The sequence below is a fragment of the Balaenoptera borealis genome, assembly GCF_965194805.1.
Source record: "Balaenoptera borealis genome assembly, chromosome: 12".
Taxonomy (NCBI): Eukaryota; Metazoa; Chordata; class Mammalia; order Artiodactyla; family Balaenopteridae; genus Balaenoptera; species Balaenoptera borealis.
The window spans coordinates 70,105,016-70,122,015 of record NC_138869.1 but is presented as its reverse complement, the minus strand read 5'-3'; the positions used below and the strand labels follow the sequence as shown (position 1 = coordinate 70,122,015).

At 41.9% G+C, this 17,000-nt stretch overlaps 1 protein-coding gene across 1 annotated transcript in view; it reads left to right on the top strand.

The window, feature by feature from the left end:
- Positions 1-16,483, top strand: part of TCP11 (t-complex 11) — a 35,311-nt gene extending 18,828 nt beyond the window's left edge. Inside the window, exons 4-9 of the mRNA XM_082345176.1 lie at positions 5,710-5,930; positions 6,663-6,799; positions 7,060-7,277; positions 7,372-7,553; positions 8,309-8,475; positions 9,209-16,483. Coding sequence (XP_082201302.1) covers positions 5,710-5,930; positions 6,663-6,799; positions 7,060-7,277; positions 7,372-7,553; positions 8,309-8,475; positions 9,209-9,441 — 1,158 coding nt within the window. The 3' untranslated portion in view covers positions 9,442-16,483. The remainder of the gene's footprint in view (positions 1-5,709; positions 5,931-6,662; positions 6,800-7,059; positions 7,278-7,371; positions 7,554-8,308; positions 8,476-9,208) is intronic.
- The last annotated feature ends 517 nt before the right edge of the window (positions 16,484-17,000 follow it).

Here is a 17,000-nt window from a genome sequence, read left to right as displayed (position 1 = left end):
ATTGACCGTAGGTGCGTGGGTTTATCTCTGGGCTTTCTATCCTGTTGCATTGATCTATATTTCTGTTTTTGTGCCAGTACCATATTGTCTTGATTATTGTAGCTTTGTAGTATAGTCTGAAGTCAGGGATTCTGATTCCTCCAGCTCCGTTTTTTCCCCTCAAGACTGCTTTGGCTACTCGGGGTCTTTTGTGTCTCCATACAAATTTTAAGACTTTTTGTTCTAGTTCTGTAAAAAATGCCATTGGTAATTTGATAGGGATTGCATTGAATCTGTAGATTGCTTTGGGTAGTATACTCATTTTCACAATGTTGATTCTTCCAATCCAAGAACATGGTATATCTCTCCATGTGTTGGTATCATCTTTAATTTCTTTCATCAGTGTCTTATAGTTTTCTGCATACAGGTCTTTTGTCTCCCTAGGTAGGTTTATTCCTAGGTATTTTATTCTTTTTGTTGCGATGGTAAATGGGAGTGTTTCCTTAATTTCTTTTTCAGATTTTTCATCATTAGTGTATAGGAATGCAGGATATTTCTGTGCATTGATTTTGTATCCTGCTACTTTACCAAATTCATTGATTAGCTCTAGTAGTTTTCTGGTGGCATCTTTAGGATTCTCTGTGTATAGTATCATGTCATCTGCAAACATTGACAGTTTTACTTGCTGTTTTCCAATTTGTATTCCTTTTATTTCTTTTTCTTCTCTGATTGCCGTGGCTAGGACTTCCAAAACTCTGTTGAATAATAGTGGTGACAGTGGACATCCTTGTCTTGTTCCTGATCTTGGAGGAAGTGCTTTCAGTTTTTCACCATTGAGAATGATGTTTGCTGTGGGTTTGTCATATATGGCCTTTATTATGTTGAGGTAGGTTCCCTCTATGCCCACTTTCTGGAGAGTTTCTGTCATAAATGGGTGTTGAATTTTGTCAAAAGCTTTTTCTGCATCTATTGAGATGATCATATGGTTTTTATTCTTCAACTTGTTAATATGATGTATCACATTGATTGATTTGTATATATTGAAGAATTCTTGCATCCCTGGGATAAATCCCACTTGATCATGGTGTATGATCCTTTTAATGTGTTCTTGGATTCTGTTTGCTAGTATTTTGTTGAGGATTTTTGCATATATATTCATCAGTGATACTGGTCTGTAATTTTCTTTTTTTGTAGTATCTTTGTCTGGTTTTGGTATCAGGGTGATGGTGGCCGCATAGAATGAATTTGGGAGTGTTCCTTCCTCTGCAATTTTTTGGAAGAGTTTGAGAAGGGTGGGTGTTAGCTCTTCTCTAAATGTTTGATAGAATTCACCTGTGAAGCCATCTTGTCCTGGAGTTTTGTTTGTTGGAAGATTTTTAATCACAGTTGCAATTTCATTACTTGTGATTGGTCTGTTCATATTTTCTATTTCTTCCTGGTTCAGTCTTGGAAGGTTATAGCTTTCTAAGAATTTGTCCATTTCTTCCAGGTTGTCCATTTTATTGGCATGGAGTTGCTTGTAGTAGTCTCTTAGGATGCTTTGTATTTCTGCGGTGTCTGTTGTAACTTCTCCCTTTTCATTTCTAATTTTATTTGAGTCCTCTCCCTCTTCTTCTTGATGAGTCTGGCTAATGGTTTATCAATTTTGTTTATCTTCTCAAAGAACCAGCTTTTAGTTTTATTGATCTTTGCTATTGTTTTCTTTGTTTCTATTTCAGTTATTTCTGCTCTGATCTTTATGATTTCTTTCCTTCTGCTAACTTTGGGTTTTGTTTGCTCTTCTTTCTCCAGTTCCTTTAGGTGTAAAGTTAGATTGTTTATTTGAGATTTTTCTTGTTTCTTTAGATAGGCTTGTATAGCTATAAACTTCCCTCTTAGAACTGCTTTTGCTGCATCCCATAGGTTTTGGATTGTCGTGTTTTCATTGTCATTTGTCTCTAGGTATTTTTTTATTTCCTCTTTGATTTCTTCAGTGATCTCTTGGTTATTTAGTAACGTATTGTTTAACCTCCATGTGTTTGTGTTTTTTACGTTTTTTCCCCTGTATTTGATTTCTAATCTCATAGTATTGTGGTCAGAAAAGATGCTTGATATGATTTCAATTTTCTTAAATTTACTGAGGCTTGATGTGACCCAAGATGTGATCTATCCTGGAGAATATTCTGTGCGTACTTGAGAAGAAAGTGTAATGTGCTGTTTTAGGATGGAATGTCCTATAAATATCAACTAAATCTATCTGGTCTATTGTGTCATTTAAAGCTTGTGTTTCCTTTTTAATTGTCTGTTTGGATGATCTGTCCATTGGTGTAAGTGAGGTGTTAGAAGTCCCCCACTATTATTGTGTTACTGTTGATTTCCTCTTTTATAGCTGTTAGCAGTTGCCTTATGTATTGAGGTGCTCCTATGTTGGGTGCATATATATTTATAATTGTTATATCCTCTTGGATTGATGCCTTGATCATTATGTAGTGTCCTTCCTTGTCTCTTGTAACATTCTTTATCTTAAAGTCTATTTTATCTGATATGAGTATTGCTACTCCAGCTTTCTTTTGATTTCCATTCTCATGGAATATCTTTTTCCATCCCCTCACTTTCAGTCTGTATGTGTCCCTAGGTCTGAAGTGGGTCTCTTGTAGACAGCATATATATGGGTCTTGTTTCTGTATCCATTCAGCAAGCCTGTGTCTTTTGGTTGGAGCATTTAATCCATTCACGTTTAAGGTAATTATCGATATGTATGTTCCTATGACCATTTTCTGAATTGTTTTGGGTTTGTTTTTGTAGGTCCTTTTCTTCTCTTGTGTTTTCCACTTAGAGAAGTTCCTTTAGCATTTGTTGTAGAGCTGGTTTGGTGGTGCTGAATTTTCTTAGCTTTTGCTTGTCTGTGAAGCTTTTGATTTCTCCGTCAAATCTGAATGAGATCCTTGATGGGAAGGGTAATCTTGGTTGTAGGTTCTTCCCTTTCATCACTTTAAATATGTCATGCCACTCCCTTCTGGCTTGCAGAGTTTCTGCTGAGAAATCAGCTGTTAACCTTATGGGAGTTCCCTTATATGTTATTTGTCGTTTTTCCCTTGCCGCTTTCAATAATTTTTCTTTGTCTTTAATTTTTGCCAATTTGATTACTGTGTGTCTCAGCGTGTTTCTCCTTGGATTTATCCTGTATGGGACTCTCTGCGCTTCCTGGACTTGGGTGGCTATTTCCTTTCCCATGTTAGGGAAGTGTTCGACTATAATCTCTTCAAATATTTTCTCTGGTGCTTTCTCTCTCTCTCCTTCTTCTGGGACCCCTATAACGTGAATGTTGTTGCGTTTAATGTTGTCCCAGAGGTCTCTTAGGCTGTCTTCATTTCTTTTTTCTTTATTCTGTTCTGCAGCAGTGAATTCCACCATTCTGTCTTCCAGGTCACTTATCCGTTTTTCTGCCTCAGCTATTCTGCTATTGATTCCTTTTAGTGTATTTTTCATTTCAGTTATTGTATTGTTCATCTCTGTTTGTTTGTTCTTTAATTCTTCTAGGTCTTTGTTAAACATTTCTTGCATCTTCTCGATCTTTGCCTCCATTGTTTTTCCGAGGTCCTGGATCATCTTCACTATCATTATTCTGAATTCTTTTTCTGGAAGGTTGCCTATCTCCACTTCATTTAGTTGTTTTTCTGGGGTTTTATTTTGTTCCTTCATCCAGTACATAGCCCTCTGCCTTTTCATCTTGTCTATCTTTCTGTGAATGTGGTTTTTGTTCCACAGACTGCAGGATTGTAGTCCTTCTTGCTTCTGCCATCTGCCCTCTGGTGGATGAGGCTATCTAAGAGGCTTGTGCAAGTTTCCTGATGGGAGGGACTGGTGGTGGGTAGAGCTGGCTGTTGCTCTGGTGGGCAGAGCTCAGTAAAACTTTAATCTGCTTGTCTGCTGATGGGTGAGTCTGGGTTCCCTCCCTGTTGGTTGCTTGGCCTGAGGCGACCCAACACAGGAGCCTACCTGGGCCCTTTGGTGGGGCTAATGGCGGAACCTGGGAGGGCTCACGCCAAGGAGTACTTCCCAGAACTTCTGCTGCCAGTGTCCTTGTCCTCACGGTGAGACACAGCCACCCCCCGCCTCTGCAGGAGAACCTGGAACACTAGCAGGTAGGTCTGGTTCAGTCTCCTATGGGGTCACTGCTCCTTCCCCTGGGTCCTGATGCACACACTACTTTGTGTGTGCGCTCCAATAGTGGAATCTCTGTTTCCCCCAGCCCTGTCAAAGTCCTGCAGTCAAATCCCACTAGCCTTCAAAGTCTGATTCTCTAGGAATTCCTCCTCCTGTTGCTGGACCCCCAGGTTGGGAAGCCTGACGTGGGGCTCAGAACTTTCACTCCAGTGGGTGGGCTTTTGTGGTATAAGTGTTCTCCAGTTTGTGAGTCACCCACCCAGCAGTTATGGAATTTGATTTTATTGTGATTGCGCCCCTCCTACCGTCTCACTGTGGCTTCTCCTTTGTCTTTGGTTGTGGGGTATCTTTTTTGGTGAGTTCCAGTGTCTTCTTGTAAATGATTGTTCAGCAGTTAGTTGTGATTCCAATGCTCTCGCAAGAGGGAGTGAGAGCATGTCCTTCTACTCCGCCATCTTGAACCAATCTCTCAAGGGACTTTTAACAGTTCCTTTGCCTATTTCATTCTTGCCCTTTCAAGTAAAATAATCTAAAAAATGCTTACTTTGGTAAATTAAGAGTACCTCACCACTGTGTGGTGGTGTGTATTTTATATTTGTTGTACCTTGCATTTCTTTTTACCATACCCCTTGACTTTATTCATCTCTTTATCTCAATCTGCATAGAAAATGATATACTGTTGCTATCAGTGATCCCCTAAACCCTCGAACTGTCATTGGCCCCTAAACAAAGATAAATAATATCCTCTAGGAAATTTAGGGACCTAACTTCTTTTTTTTTTTTTTAGTTTTTATTGGAGTGTAGTTGCTTTTTCAATGTTGTGTTAGTTTCTGCTGTACAGCAAAGTGAATCAGTTATAGATATACATATATCCACTCTTTTTTAGATTCTTTTCCCATATAGGTCATTACAGAGTATTGAGAAGAGTTCCCTGTGCTATACAGTGGGTCCTTATTAACTATCTATTTTATATATACTATTGTGTATATGTCAATCCCAATCTCCCAATTTATCCCCCTGCACCACCACTGCTTTCCCCCCAGTAACCATAAATTTGTTTTCTACAGCTGTGACTCTATTTCTGTTTTGTAAATAGGTTCATTTGTACCATTTTTTTAGATTCCACATATAAGCGATATCATATGATTGTTTGTCTTTCTCTGTCTGACTTTACTCAGTATGACACTCTCTAGGTCCATCAATGCAAATGATATTATTTCGTTCTTTTTTATGGCTGAGTAATATTCTGTTGTACAACATCTTCTTTATCCATTCCTCTGTCAATAGACATTTAGGTTGATTCCATGTCCTGGCTAGTGTAAATAGTGCTGCAGTTGAACATTGGGGTGCATGTATCATTTTGAATTATGGTTTTCTCTGGATATACGTCCAGGAGTGGGATTGCTGGATCATATGGTAGCTCTATTTTTAGTTTTTAAAGGAACCTCCATACTATTCTCCATAACTTCTTGATCCTTAAAAGACACAGGCTGGGATGTCTTTGGCTAAAGGGATTGTCCATTAGAGAAAGTTTGGGGCTCTGAACAGAAAGCAACTCCTCCTTTGACTTTCTTTCCTGGGCAGATCTTGCTGTCACTGCTATTACCATGCCAGAACCGCCTAAGAAGTGAGATTGAAGAAGGCCTGGACATGAACCTCCTTAAGCAGGAAGCAGAACATGGGGCCCTGGATGTCCCTCATCTCTCTAAGTACATTCTCAACATGATGACTCTGCTGTGTGCACCAGTTCGAGATGAAGCAGTGCAGAAACTAGAGAACATCACAGACCCTGTTCGGTTACTGAGGTGTGAAACTTGACCAGTTTCTTGAAACCTGCCTCAGCCCCTGGGCCGGGCACAGCTGGGCCGGACACTGGGTCACAGCCTCTGTCTTGGCTGGCTCTTCCCTACTGAAGACCTGACTAACTCCTCTTTTCTCTGGTCTATTAGCTTTTCTTTTCCAAAGATGGCCTTAGATTGATTGGCCCCCTATACACCATCCTACTATAAATCATTGGAGTATGTAATCCTTTCTTCCAAGGAATTCAAACATCCCTATCCCAGGTTTTCTTATTACATTTCACACAATATGAGGGATAGGGATGGGAGGTTACCCCTTTTTCAGAGCTATAGAAACCATGACCCAGAAAGTTAAAAAAAAAAAAAAGTGAATTGTCCAAAAATAGCATCAGAAATAACATCAGCTAAAATCCCACTTCCCAGAGAGATTTGTCGGCATGCTGGTGTGTTTCCTTCCACCGACTACTCTTTTTTTAAGAGACATAGAATGACTGTTGTGGAAAGGTCTGAAGGCTTTAACATCCAGACTTATCTGTTCCTAGCTCTGCCACTCACTCACTTACTCGGCCTTGGGTCCTAGGCCACAGTGCCATCTTTTGTAAATTTAGGAGGCAGGACTAAATTAGTTTTAAAGCCCCTCCTACCTCTAGAATATGGTGATTTAATGATATCTTGTGTAGGTTCCCCCTTACTGCATTTCCTTTCATAGTATAAATATTCTATTTCCTCCTGTGTCAGAGGAATCTTCCAGGTTCTGGGCCTGATGAAAATGGACATGGTGAACTACACTATCCAGAGCCTTCAGCCCCAACTGCAGGAACATTCCATCCAGTATGAACGAGCTAAATTTCAGGAACTCCTCAATAAGCAGCCTAGTATGTATATAACTTGAGGGCAGGAGCAGGGAATATGACTTTGGGTCTGACTTTAATGATGTGAGAGAGTACTCTGCCTCTTTTTAGGAGCAGAAAGTTTCTTCCTCAGATGGGGGTGGCAGAAGGAATAGTTATCTAAGCCAGAAAGACTTCCCCCAACCAAAGCATTTGCTTATTGAGGAGGAGGAGATCTTGAATCTTCGTCCCAAGGCCTCAGGGATATAGGAGCTGAAGATAATTACGCACTCTTCCTGTCACAGGCCTCCTCGATCACACTACCAAGTGGCTGACCCGAGCGGCGGCAGACCTCTCCACGCTGCCACCTAGCTGCCCTGACACTCCTGACTCCTCCAGTGTGGTCTGCCCCTCTCCAAGTGAGGCAGCCAACAGCCCGGAGCCCCTCAGCCCCAAAATGGTGCTGTCCCAGGGCTTCCTGAACCTCCTTCTCTGGGACCCGGAAGATGAAGAGTTCCCTGAGGTAGGACTGTGGGGGGCCTTGCCTTGTTGTCTGGGACTGAGGACTTGCATGGGGACCCTCCTCTCCTGACAGCCCGCTCTGCCTGCTTCCCCAGACCCTGCTGATGGACAGAGCCCAGCTGCAGGAGCTGGAGGCCCAGCTGCACCAGTTAACCATCCTGGCCTCGGTCTTGCTAGTGGCCAGCAGTTTCTCTGGCAGTGTTCTGTTTGACTCGCCTCAGTTTGTGGATAAGCTGAAACGCATAACTAAAGCCCTGATGGAGGAGTTTAAGTCCAGGTGAGTTGCATAGATCTTTCTTAGAGTAACGATAGGTGATATGAAGGCACAGGCAGGTAATGAAGGATGCCTTACGTTCCACAACAAACCACAGAAAGGCCCTTTGGAATCATTCATAAAGATTGTTGGTATCTTTCCATAAGTGTCCTTGAGGCTTGTAACAAAGAAAAATAAAACTTTCTTCCAAAAGGGTAGTATGGAGGATAGTTTACTATAAAATGACTCATTATCTTGCTTGCTACAGAAGGGTCTTTATCTAGTTGAGTGGGCTGGTCGTACGTATCTCCAGGAGTCAGCCAGTCAGTCAGCAATGTTGATTGTATATCCACTGAGTGCAGGGTGTCACACCAAAGGACAAAGCGGAATCAGAAGGCCAGGTTTGTCATTGTAATTGGTGAGAGTAGGACAAATGACTATGGAAAATGTCCAAGAAAGTGTTAAAAATGTGCATATATAAATAAATCCCATGGGGCTAAAGAATACTGAGTGGGTATGAAACCCTTGTCCAGAGTTGATTTTATAGTTTATCTTGTTTTCTAAGAAGAAGAACATGGTATCATACAGAGAAAGAAGTCAGTATCTGGAGGGTAACAGTGAAGACACTGACCCTGCCCACTGGGCTCTGTGCTTCCAGGGCCTGCGGTGAGGGCAGAAGGGTGGCTGGGCATCTCCCTCACGTGGGCCCGACTTCTGGTGTGGAGCTTCGGGGCTCAGGGCCACCCCTGGGCACCAGCTTACTCTCCTTCACGGTCTAGGCCTGAGGAGGAGGCTATGCTGACTGTGAGTGAACAGGTGTCTCAGGAAATCCATCGGAGCCTCGAGAACATGGGCCTTGCTGCTCTGAGCAGCGACAACACAGCATCGCTGATAGGAGAGCTCCAGAACATCACCAAGAAGGAGAACTGTGTCCACAGTGTCATTGGTGAGCATGCCTGTGGGGTGGTGAGAATGTTGAGGGGAGAGCCGATCCCAACCCTGGAAGGTGCTTACTGAACCATTTAACAATAAAGGGCATGATGATTGGGCAAGTCACTGTGTAGGCTTTAGTTTTTGCATAATGCTGGGTTGCAAATATATCCCTTTTAGTTTAAAGACTGACTCTGTGGTTTAAGGAAGATTTGTACCGGGAATTCATGGCTTCTAGGTGTGGCATACTGTCCAGCCAATCTGGTTAAGTCATCCCTGGCCTTCTGGGTCATTTTTGGCTGCAGTCTAAGACATGTGACACCCACTCCCTGCCAACAAGAATTTGATGCCGAATTAGGCTGGAGGACATGTTCCCAAAGCAGGGATTTCCCCTGTCCCATGTTGGAATGGTGGCCATGAACTTGACCTTGCTCTTAACCTCAGCCATCTGAAGGGTCAGTCAAAGATCCTCCTGTTATGTCAAATACCAGGATTTAACTGATGAATACTTAAGGAATCTTTTGAATAGAAATGTGCTAGCCCACTAGTTTTGGATCTTTGCTTTGTCCTTGGGAGTTAGGTAGCAGCCCCCTCCCCAAACAAAACAAATTTCCTTATGTCTAGGTGAGTGGGTAAGTCAGTGAATATCTCAGTTAACTTTGAACTTGGGTGAGTAGAGTGCAGGGGGCAGTGTTTCTGCCTGAAAGTTGTTTGCTCTTTCCCTTCTCACTGTCTATTCCTCCTCACAGATCAGCGGATCCACTTGTTCCTCAAATGCTGTTTGGTTCTTGGTGTGCAGCGGTCTCTGCTAGACCTCCCTGGAGGCCTTACCCTCATTGAGGCAGAGCTGGCAGAACTGGGCCAAAAGTTCGTCAACTTAACACACCACAATCAGCAGGTGTTTGGCCCCTACTACACGGAGATCTTAAAAACCCTCATCCCCCCAGCCCAGGCACTGGAGACAGAACTGGGGTCTCTCTGATGGCACTGGCTCCAAGCCCTGGTACCTTGGACCCAGGAGAGAAACCCATCATTCTCTTGGGGTGACATCACCAGTGACCAGCAGAGCAGCAAGCCCTCTCCCCGTCTGCAGCCAGTACACTACGCTGCAGTGACCAAGCGTGTAAACACTGGCTGGCCCAAACTCATTCACTAATAAACTCCTGAACTGCAAGCAAACCCCACGCTTCCTGTGCGGCAGCCGTGGCCAGGCCCTGTGTCCTCGGCCCCCCACTAGTGAGCAGCCGGCAGGCCCTGGGTTTTCCTCCAGGTGCTGCCTTCAGCACGCAAAGCTGAGAAGCCAAGACACGCAGGTACTATAACATATAACATTTTCTCTGAGGGTAAAGCATTGCTCTGAGGGCTCTGAGAATTCTGTGGAATTATCCAAAATGTGAGTGTATTTCTGGAAGTCAGAAATTTGTTTTGTCTAATTCAGTTCTCAGGATTGGGTGTGACTGAAAAAAGTTATTAGAAACCTCATTTCCAGGACCAAATTCCCCTGAAGGTTTCAAATGATGCCACAAGAGGTCAGGAAGAGTGGGAGCCTCAGCTTTCTCTTCTGTTGCAGGGGTTCCGAAGCAGGGCGCTAGCTGGGGCCAGATGACAATGCATGTTGGCTCATAGCGTGTGTCCTGCTGAGGACAGGTCCGAGTTCCTGTGCTTTCTCTCTCTCAGGTGTCCAGAGTTCAGTCTTGGCCAGTTGGATCAGTGACTGGTTTGGTCAGGTTTATCCTTGGTCCTGTTCTCTAGCTGAGTGGCTGAGCGAGTCTCCTGTTCCTTCCTCTCTCAGCTTAGAAGCCCCTGTTCTTCCCGACAGAGGCCATGTGGGCGTCCCGGTGTGGAACACCCGCCTCCCTTCCTCCCACCTCCAGACTGGGACTGTCCCTGGCAGTTGTGGTTGTGAGCTCTGCTGTTGGCATCACAAATGAGAGCTGTTCTAGGAAAGACCTGGGCTTGTCTCCTGGGCTGGTTGAGATCCAGCCCCTCATTCTCGGGCAGACCGCAGCAGACCAGCCCTGACCTAGGATGGCAGAAATGAGGAAATGTTCCCTTCACATTTGGCCCTTTTTTGGTAATGGATAAGAGAGAAAATGGAAACTCACTCACCTGCTCTCAAGGTAGGGTGAAGACAATCAATGTTCTCACCATTTCAGGAGATGGAGGGAGCTGAATATAGGAAGAACATCTAGGAAGTCTAGGAAGAACATCTGAAGGGGGATTTGAGGCCCATTAGCCCAGGATTTCTCCTGATTGACTTCCTTTTTTAGAGAGTAGAGCCTAGATGGGTGACAGAGCCAGGCCAACAGTCGACCTTTACTATGACCAGAAAAGCTGGAGGGCCTGGATTGTTCAGTTTCCAATCTCGTAGCTGGACATCCTCAAGGTGGGGAAGCCCAGAAAAAGGATGTGTTTAATAGACAGCGAGGCTTGCCTAGATGGAGTCTGACTTGCAACTATTTGAATTTGTTAAAAATCCATATTTTGGAAGCCTCCTTATCTTAGAGGCAGAAGTTCTCTGAAGGGGTTCCTGAGAAGAGGACTGCCTGGCTGGTGGGTGCAGATACTGGGCTGACAATAGAACTTTGCTTTGTACTTCATAATTAAAATCCGGAACGATTGATTTCTTAGAAATTTTGAGTTGATTTTCTTGTACTTCCATGTGGAGGAGACAGGGATCCTGACCTCAACAAAGAAAGATAGCTCCATTCAATCCTGCCCACAGTTTGAGGGATATATACTTTGATTTGTGGTAAAATACACATAATATAGAAATTTACCATTAGTGACATTTTGTACACTCACAATGTTGTGCAGCTATCACTAGTGTCTAGTTGCAGAAATCAAAAATCAGTTCATTGGGCTGAAATCAGAGCGTTGGCAGGGCCATATTTCCTCTGAAGGCTCTAGGGGAGAATCCGTTCCTTGCCTCTTTCAGCTTCTACTGGCTGCTGGTATTCCTTTACCTGTGGCTGCATTAGTCTAGTCTAGGCCTCCATGGTCACCTCAGGGTCCCATGGTCGTCATCTGTGTATATCTAATCTCCCTCTGCCTCTCTCTTATAAGGATATTTCTGATTGGATTTAGGGCCCACTCACATAATCCAGGATAATCTCCCCTTTTTAAGATCAACTTAATCACATAGGTAATTGTTATGGGTTGTGTCTCCCCCACTCCCCGCCCCCAAATTCATATGTTGAAGTCCTAACCCCCAATACCTCAGAATGTGACCTCATTTGTAAATAGGGTCATTATAGATGTACTTAGTTAAAGTGAGGTTATACTGGAATTGTGTGGGACCCTGATCCAGTCTGACTGGTGTCCTTATGAACAGACATGTGTCACATGAAGAGACAGACACATACAGAAGTACAACAATGTGAAGAATCAGGGAGAATGCCGTCTACTTCAGGCTACCAGAAGCTAGAAAAGAGGAATGGGACAGATTCTCTCTCAGAGCCTGAGAAGAAACCAACTCTGCTGACACCCTGATTTCAGACTTGTACCTCAGATAAAACAAATGTATTATCTGTTTAAGCCACCCAGTTTGTGGTGCTTTGTTACAGTAGCCCTAGGAAACAAAAACAGCTTCTAGAGACTGTGCACATTCCTTGGCTGGTAGCCCTTTCCTCCAGCTTCTAAGCACGTCACTAAACCATTGCTTTCATAGTGTCTCCTCTCTTACTTTGACCCTCCTCCCTCCCCTTTTTTTTTAAAACATCTTTATTGGAGTATAATTGCTTTACAGTGTTGTGTTAGTTTCTGCTGTATAACAAAGTGAATCAGCTATACGTATACATATATCCCCATATCTCCTCCCTCTTGCGTCTCCCTCCCACCCTCCCTATCCCACCCCTCTAGGTGGTCACAAGGCACCGAGCTGATCTCCCTGTACTATGCGGGTGCTTTCCACTAGCTAGCTATTTTACATTTGGTAGTGGGTATATGTCAATGCCACTCTCTCACTTCGTCCCAGCTTACCCTTCCCCCTCTCCATGTCCTCAAGTCCATTCTCTACGCCTGTGTCTTTATTCCTGTCCTGCCCCTAGGTTCCTCAGAACCATTTTTTAAAATAGATTCCATATATATGTGTTAGCACACGGTATTTGTTTTTCTCTTCTGACTTAATTCGCTCTGTATGACAGACTCTAGGTCCATCCACCTCTCTACAAATAACACAATTTCGTTTCTTTTTATGGCTGAGTAATATTCTGTTGTATGTATGTGCCACATCTTTATCCATTCATCTGTCGATGGACACTTAGATTGCTTCCATGTCCTGGCTATTGTAAATAGTGCTGCAGTGAACATTGCAGTACATGACTCTTTTTGAATTATAGTTATCTCAGGGTATATGCTCAGTAGTGGGATTGCTGGGTCATATGGTAGTTCTATTTTTAGTTTTTTAAGGAACCTCCATACTGTTCTGCATAGTGGCTTTATCAATTTACATTCCCACACACAGTGCAAGAGGGTTCCCTTTTCTCCACACTCTCTCCAGCATTTCTTGTTTGTAGATTTTTTGATGATGGCCATTCTGACCCGTGTGAGGTGATACCTCATTGTGGTTTTGATTTGCATTTCTCTAATGATTAGTTATGTTGAGCATGTTTTCATGCATTTGTTGGCCATCTGTATGTCTTCTTTGGAGAAGTGTCTGTTTAGGTCTTCTGCCCATTTTTGGATTGAGTTGTTTGTTTTTGTGATATTGAGCTGCATGAGCTGCTTGTATATTTTGGAGATTAATCCTTTGTCCGTTTCTTCGTTTGCAAATATTTTCTCCCATTCTGAAGGATGTCTTTTCATCTTGTTTATGGTTTCCTTTGCTGTGAAAAAGCTTTTAAGTTTCATTAGGTCCCATTTGTTAATTTTTGTTTTTATTTCCCTTATTCTAGGAGGTGGGTCAAAAAGGATCTTGCTGTGATTTATGTCATGGAGTGTTCTGCCTGTTTTCCTCTAAGAGTTTTATAGTGTCTGGCCTTACATTTAGGTCTTTAATCCATTTTGAGTTTATTTTTGTGTATGGTATTAGGGAGTGTTCTAATTTCATTCTTTTACATGTAGCTGTCCAGTTTTCCCAGCACCACTTATTGAAGAGGCTATCTTTTCTCCACTGTATAGTCTTGCCTCCTTTATCAAAGATAATGACCATAGGAGCATGGGTTTATGTCTGGATTTTCTATCCTGTTCCACTGATCTATATTTCTGTTTTTGTGCCAGTACCATACTGTCTTGATTACTGTAGTTTTGTAGTATAGTCTGAAGTCAGGGAGTCTGATTCCTCCAGCTCCATTTTTCTTTCTCAAGATTGCTTTGGCTATTTGGGGTCTTTTGTGTCTCCATACAAATTGTGAAATTTTTTGTTCTAGTTCTGTGAAAAATGCCATTGGGAGTTTGATAGAGATTGCATTGAATCTGTAGATTGCTTTGGGTAGTATAGTCATTTTCACAATTTTGATTCTTCCAATCCAAGAACATGTTATGTCTCTCCATCTTTTTGTATTATCTTTAATTTCTTTCATCAGTGTCATATAGTTTTCTGCATACAGGTCTTTTGTCAGGTAGGTTTATTCCTAGGTATTTTATTCTTTTTGTTGCAATGGTAAATGGGAGCGTTTCCTTAATTTGTCTTTCAGATTTTTCATCATTAGTGTATAGGAATGCAAGAGATTTCTGTGCATTAATTTTATATCCTGCTACTTTACCAAGTTCATTGATTAGTTCTAGTAGTTTTCTGGTGGCATCTTTAGGATTCTCTATGTATAGTATCATGTCATCTGCAAACAGTGACAGTTTTACTTCCTCTTTTCTGATTTGGATTCCTTTTATTTCTTTTCCTTCTCTGATTGCTGTGGCTAAAACTTCCAAAACTATGTTGAATTATAGTGGTGAGAGTGGGCAACCTTGTCTTGTTCCTGATCTTAGTGGAAATGGTTTCAATTTTTCACCATTGAGAATGATGTTGGCTGTGGGTTTGTCATATATGGCCTTTATTAGGTTGAGGTAAGTCCCCTCTATGCCTTGTTTCTGGAGGGTTTTTATCATAAATGGGTGTTGAATTTTGTCGAAATCTTTTTCTGCATCTATTGAGATGATCATATGGATTTTTTCCTTCAATTTGTTAATATGGTCTATCACATTGATTGATTTGCATATATTGAAGAACCCTTGCATCCCTGGGATAAATCCCGCTTGATCATGGTGTATGATCCTTTTAATGTGCTGCTGGATTCTGTTTGCTAGTATTTTGTTGAGGATTTTTGGATCTATGTTCATCAGTGATATTGGCCTGTAGTTTTCTTTTTTTGTGATATCTTTGTCTGATTTTTGTATCAGGGTGATGGTGGCCTTGTAGAATGAGTTTGGGAGTGTTCCTCGCTCTGATATATTTTGGAAGAGTTTGAGAAGGATGGGTGTTAGCTCTTCTCTAAATGTTTGATAGAATTCTCCTGTGAAGCCATCTGGTCCTGGGCTTTTGTTTGTTGGAAGATTTTTTTTTTTAAAGATTTGTTTTTTTGGTTGTTTTTTGTTTTTGTTTTTGTTTATTTATTTATTTAATTTACTTTTGGCTGCATTGGGTCTTTGTGGCTGTGCACGGGCTTTCTCTAGTTGCAGCGAGTGGGGGCTTCTCTTCGTTGTGGTGCATGGGCTTCTCACTGAGGTGGCTTCTCTTGTTGTGGAGCACAGGCTGTAGGCACGCGGGCTTCAGTAGTTGTGGCTCGTGGGCTCTAGAATGCAGGCTCAGTAGTTGTGGCGCACGGGCTTAGTTGCTCCTTGGCATGTGGAATCTTCGTGGACCAGGGCTCAAACCCATGTCCCCTGCATTGGCAGGTGGATTCTTAACCACTGCGCCACCAGGGAAGCCCTGTTGGAAGATTTTAAATCACAGTTTGAATTTCAGTGCTTGTGGTCGGTCTGTTTATATTTTCTATTTCTTCCTGGTTCAGTCTCGGAAGGTTGTGCTTTTCTAAGAATTAGTCCATTTCTTCCAGGTTGTCCATTTTATTGGCATAGAGTTGCTTGTAGTAATCTCTCATGATCCTTTGTATTTCTGCAGTGTCAGTTGTTACTTCTCCTTTTTCATTTCTAATTCTACTGATTTGAGTCTTCTCCCTTTTTTTCTTGATGAGTCTGGCTAATGGTTTATCGATTTTGTTTATCTTCTCAAAGAACCAGCTTTTAGCTTTTTTGATCTTTGCTATCGTTTCCTTCATTTCTTTTTCATTTATTTCTGATCTGATCTTTATGATTTCTTTCCTTCTGCTAACATAGGGGTTTTTTTTTTTGTTCTTCTTTCTCTAATTCCTTTAGGTGTAAGGTTAGGTTGTTTATTTGAGATGTTTCTTGTTTCTTGAGGTAGGATTGTATTGCTATAAACTTCCCTCTTAGAACTGCTTTTGCTGCATCCCATAGGTTTTGGATCATCGTGTTTTCATTGTCATTTGTTTCTAGGTATTTTTTTATTTCCCCTTTGATTTCTTCAGTGATCTCTTGGTTATTTAGTAGTGTATTGTTTAGCCTCCATGTGTTTGTATTTTTTACAGATTTTTTCCTGTAATTGATATCTAGTCTCATAGCGTTGTGGTTGGAAAAGATACTTGATACGATTTCAGTTTTCTTAAATTTACCAAGGCTTGATTTGTGACCCAAGATATGATCTATCCTGGAGAATGTTCCATGAGCACTTGAGAAAAATGTGTATTCTGTTGTTTTTGGATGGAATGTCCTGTAAATATCAATTAAGTCCATTTTGTGTAATGTATCATTTAAAGCTTGTGTTTCCTGATTTATTTTCATTTTGGATGATCTGTCCATTGGTGAAAGTGGGGTGTTAAAGTCCCCTACTATGATTGTGTTACTATCGATTTCCCCTTTTCTGGCTGTTAGCATTTGCCTTATGTATTGAGGTGCTCCTATGTGGGTGCATAAATATTTACAATTGTTATAGCTTCTTCTTGGATTGATCCCTTGATCATTATGTAGTGTCCTTCTTTGTCTCTTGTAATAGTCTTTATTTTAAAGTCTATTTTGTCTGATATGAGAATTGCTACTCCAGCTTTCTTCTTATTTCCGTTTGCATGGAATATCTTTTTCCATCCCCTCACTTTCGGTCTGTACGTGTCCCTAGGTCTGAAGTGGGTCTCTTGTAGACAGCATATATACGGATCTTGTTTTTGTATCCATTCAGCCAGTCTGTGTCTTTTGGTTGGAGCATTTAATCCATTTATATTTAAGGTAATTATCAATATGTATGTTCCTGTTACCATTTTCTTAGTTGTCTTGGGTTTGTTTTTGTAGGTCTTTTCCTTCTCTTGTGTTTCCTGCCTAGAGAAGTTCCTTTAGCATTTGTTGTAGAGCTGGTTTGGGTGGTGCTGAATTCTCTTAGCTTTTGCTTGTTTGTAAAGGTTTTAATTTCTCTGTCCAATCTGAATGAGATCCTTGCTGGGTAGAGTAATCTTGGTTGTAGGATTTTGCCTTTTATCACTTTAAATATGTCCTGCCTCACCCATCTGGCTTGCAGAGTTTCTGCTGAAAGATCAG